The sequence below is a fragment of the Solanum pennellii genome, chromosome 8, assembly GCF_001406875.1.
Source record: "Solanum pennellii chromosome 8, SPENNV200".
Taxonomy (NCBI): Eukaryota; Viridiplantae; Streptophyta; class Magnoliopsida; order Solanales; family Solanaceae; genus Solanum; species Solanum pennellii.
In genome coordinates, this window is record NC_028644.1 from 63,909,403 (window position 1) to 63,913,289 (window position 3,887).

General features: G+C 33.0%; 1 protein-coding gene across 1 annotated transcript; it reads left to right on the plus strand.

The window, feature by feature from the left end:
- Nucleotides 1-1,945: 1,945 nt before the first annotated feature.
- On the plus strand, nt 1,946-3,539 carry LOC107028060 (WAT1-related protein At4g19185-like; the record flags this gene model as incomplete). The annotated part of the gene is made up of 5 exons (XM_027919196.1): nt 1,946-2,050; nt 2,408-2,656; nt 2,777-2,932; nt 3,011-3,162; nt 3,250-3,539. Coding segments are annotated over 5 exons (846 nt in total), but the record flags the coding sequence as incomplete, so codon positions are not given.
- Nucleotides 3,540-3,887: the final 348 nt, after the last annotated feature.

Genomic DNA, 3,887 nt, shown 5'->3' on the forward strand with positions numbered 1-3,887 from the left:
AATTTTATATATATATATGTATATATATATATATATATGTTTGCTATGAGACACAATTATGCAAACTATAGTTATAGTATACAAATATGATTTTTGTGTTTACTATATATAAAGTTGTCTAAAATTATTTTATTAAAGGTAAAATGAGTATTTTGAAGTTAAAATTTGTTACTTTAATAAAAATGTGTCATTCTTTTTTGAGAAAAGGATCAAAAATATCCCTCAACTTTAGTTTATTGTTTGATTTTACTCTCGCCGTTAAAATGAAGTTAATTTTACCCCCCTTACTAATTTCTCCAAATTTACCCCTTAAATCCCCAAATCAACCCGAATTTTTTTTTTAAAAAAAACCTTATTCTCTATTTTAACCCAATGACCCGACTCATTTACCCTCCATTTTAACGGCGAGGGTAAAATCAAATAATAAATTAAAGTTGAGGGTATTTTTTTTGACCCTTTTCTCTTCTTTTTTTGAGTGACTAAGAAATAAAGTGAGTCATATAAATTGAGACGGAGAAAGTAAAATAGAAAATAATTCAAAACCAGACACTTTGGGAGATGCCAGACATCATTTCTTGATATTTAAAGGATTATATTTTATTTTTATACATATTATAAGTCTGAGTTGATATTTTCAAATTGATGTGATTTCCATTGTAACATCCATACAGTTTATCAACTATTGCACCTATAAAACAGCAACTTTAATGGAATTTAGTTACACAAAACAAACAAGGGAACCATATATAGCAAAAGATAATAAGTTTGAATAGGGTCCACATTCTGTCAATAATTAAGTATTATTTTTGTCATTAATTATTTGACAAAAATAAAAAAAAAATTATTTTTTATAATTTTAGAAGATGAAAATCGCTCAAAGCATATTTAGGAGACTAATTTTAAATTTCCCCCTTAATGTAAGAGATCATTTTTTGTTAATTTTAAAGACATGTAGTATTACAGTGACATTTAGTAATTTTTCTGTACTAAAAAAGGAAAGTAATTGTTTATCAATTTAATCAAGAAAAATCCTTAAAGTATGAATGTAAAAAAAAAGAAAGATAAAGACACAACTAGTCTTTTCCTTGTTAACTATGATTATTGACTGATGATAGACATCATGTAAAATACAATTTTTTTTTTTAAAAAAAATATTTGTGTATTGAAATTTACTGCATAACATTTTGATGATTTTAATATATATTTATTCGTATTAGAAACACTTTTAACTGGACGCAAATTATTAGATTTGTCCTGAACTATTTGACAGTCCGTAAAAATATCTCTCTACTAAACTTAGAATACAACTCTGATGCGCTCCTGATATGACATAGCAAGTGGTATCAAACTCTTGTAGGATCACGAAGTTTTTAATAAAAATCGAAAGAAGTGTTGAAAATACGATATATATTTCACTAATACTGCAAGATCGATGATGAATTTAGGTTGAGTTAGTTAACTAAAAAAAGGTGTTTTACATCAATGAAATTGTCTTCTGTTTGTATAGAGATCTTATTGCTATATCTATTCTTGCCCCAATTGCCTATTTCCATGAAAAGTTATTTCTTTTTATCTCTTTTTGTGTTTGCCTTAAATCTTCAATCCAACTAGTATACTCTTCTTTTATTGCTAATCAGCATGATTATGTTGTAACAGTATGTAGTATTTTGGTATTATGTGACTAATCATTTACTCTTTTTAGAGCAAAGTTGATTCTGACATCACGGTTATTCAATATTTGGAATTATATGAGTATCGCTCACGAATGTATATATGTTTCTTTATGTATAGGAAGTCGAGGCTTCCTCTGAATAAACGGCTTGTACTGTCATTCTTCATTTTAGGATTGATTGGGTAAGTTTCGTTGTCTAAAGCATGTATATTTGGATTTGTTTTGTCAATTTCCTTAGCTTTGTTGTACTTGTTGTGACAGTATTTTCGGTAACCAACTGTTGTTCCTTGTTGGTCTTGGCTACACAAATCCGACTTATGCTGCTACTTTCCAACCTTTGATACCAGTCTTCACGTTCATACTTGCTGTGCTCATGGGGTCAGTAAACATTCAATTCACTTCATCTCTTGATTTTTGGTTTATATGGTGTTGTTTTCGTAACATTTGAGGTGAAAGAGTGTTTCTGTTTGCCAAAAACAACTTAGCTGCTTCTTTATTTATTGTAACGGTCAAACCCCCTAGTGATATTGTCTGTTCTGGTCCTGGAGCCCCATGGCTTTAAAATGCGTCATTGGAGTGTAAGAGCTGCTTACTTATACACCCAACATCTCTTCTGTGTCAAGGTATTACCTGAAGTAGTGAAGTGGATCACAGAGATCACGGGCATTTCTAGTATTGTCACCCGTTGCAGTCAATGACCTTCTCAACATCATTCATATTGTGTTATTTATGCAGTGCAGAGACTGCGAAACTTTATACTTTGGAAGGTCAGACATAAGTTGGAGGTACCATCGTTTGTGTTTCTGGGGCTTTCCTAATGGTTGTATTCCGTGGTCCAATAATGGTGTTTGGAGACGGAATAAGGGTCAATCAGAACCTGCTGGATGGCTACTGTCTAGTTTTCTGGTACTTGATAGTTGGCACCTCGGTGTCTTATGCTTAATATTGAACTGTATGTGTGTGGCAGCATACTTAGCTCTTCAGGTAACTAGATATCGTTGATTTGGATAGACTTGATTGGAATAAATAGCAGACCTTTCTCAACGATTATACTGAAAGGCTATGCACGAAAACAAACATATTGATAGAAATATATTTTCGCAGGCTCCAGTTTTGAGAGAATACCCGGCAAGCATATCATTGACAGCATATTCTTACTCTTTTGGCCTTCTATTAATGATAGTAACATCATTCTTTATGACCAATGGATCAACAAGTTGGTATTTGACACCATCTGAAGTTGTAGCTGTGTGCTATGCTGTATGCCCCAATCTTCATTTTCGTTGATGCATGAAATGAGTTGAAAATAGTTTCATCATAATGGTTAGTCTCTTTCAGGGAATCGTTACCTCAGGGCTGAACTACGGACTAATGACATGGTGCAATAAAGTTATTGGCCCTGCTTTAGTTTCTCTATACAGTCCGCTTCAAGCTGTTGCAACAGCAATTTTGTCTAGTATTTTCCTTGGAAGCGATATTTATCTTGGAAGGTTTGTGCTTCTGACTCGGTTTGTTGTAGAGATTGGTTTTGATCACATCCATCTTCTAATTGTTCGTCGTGACATTTGTGATTGCAGCATTTTGGGAGGAGTTCTCATTATAGCAGGGCTTTATTTAGTAACTTGGGCATCTTATAGAGAGATGCAGGCAGCTAAGGCAACTGTTCCTCATGCTCCTCGGATGACGGATCCCCTATTGTCACACCAGATACAACACATTTCCTCTGTTACTTCTTCTTCGATGCCAAAGATCAATGACTAGATATTGCTACAGATATCATTTGCATGTCCGTTTCTTCGTCTTCTTTATTATAATATGTAAGTTCACTGCTAAAAAGAATGACAAATATGTATTACAGTTTTATCAAGTTCTTAAGTAAATTCTTCCTGCAGAATCTTCTCTTGTTCCTGGCTTGTTTCACTGTCAACATAGACTCAAAAACAGTTATTCCATCGTCACTCGATTATGCAATAATAAAATGTCTAGTTTATCAACTTAAAATAACGATTTTTCAAGAGACATTTATCTATGAGACTGATAAACAACCAGCTTGTTATTTGTAGTTTTGATGATTTGACAAACTTAGGGACCTCATAAAGGTACTGGGTTTCTTACTTGAATATTGCAGGGTTCTTGTTGAGTATTGCAGATAAAACAAACCCAGGGACCTAGTAGAGGTACCAGACTCTCGTGAGAGTGAGCCAGTCGACTGCCA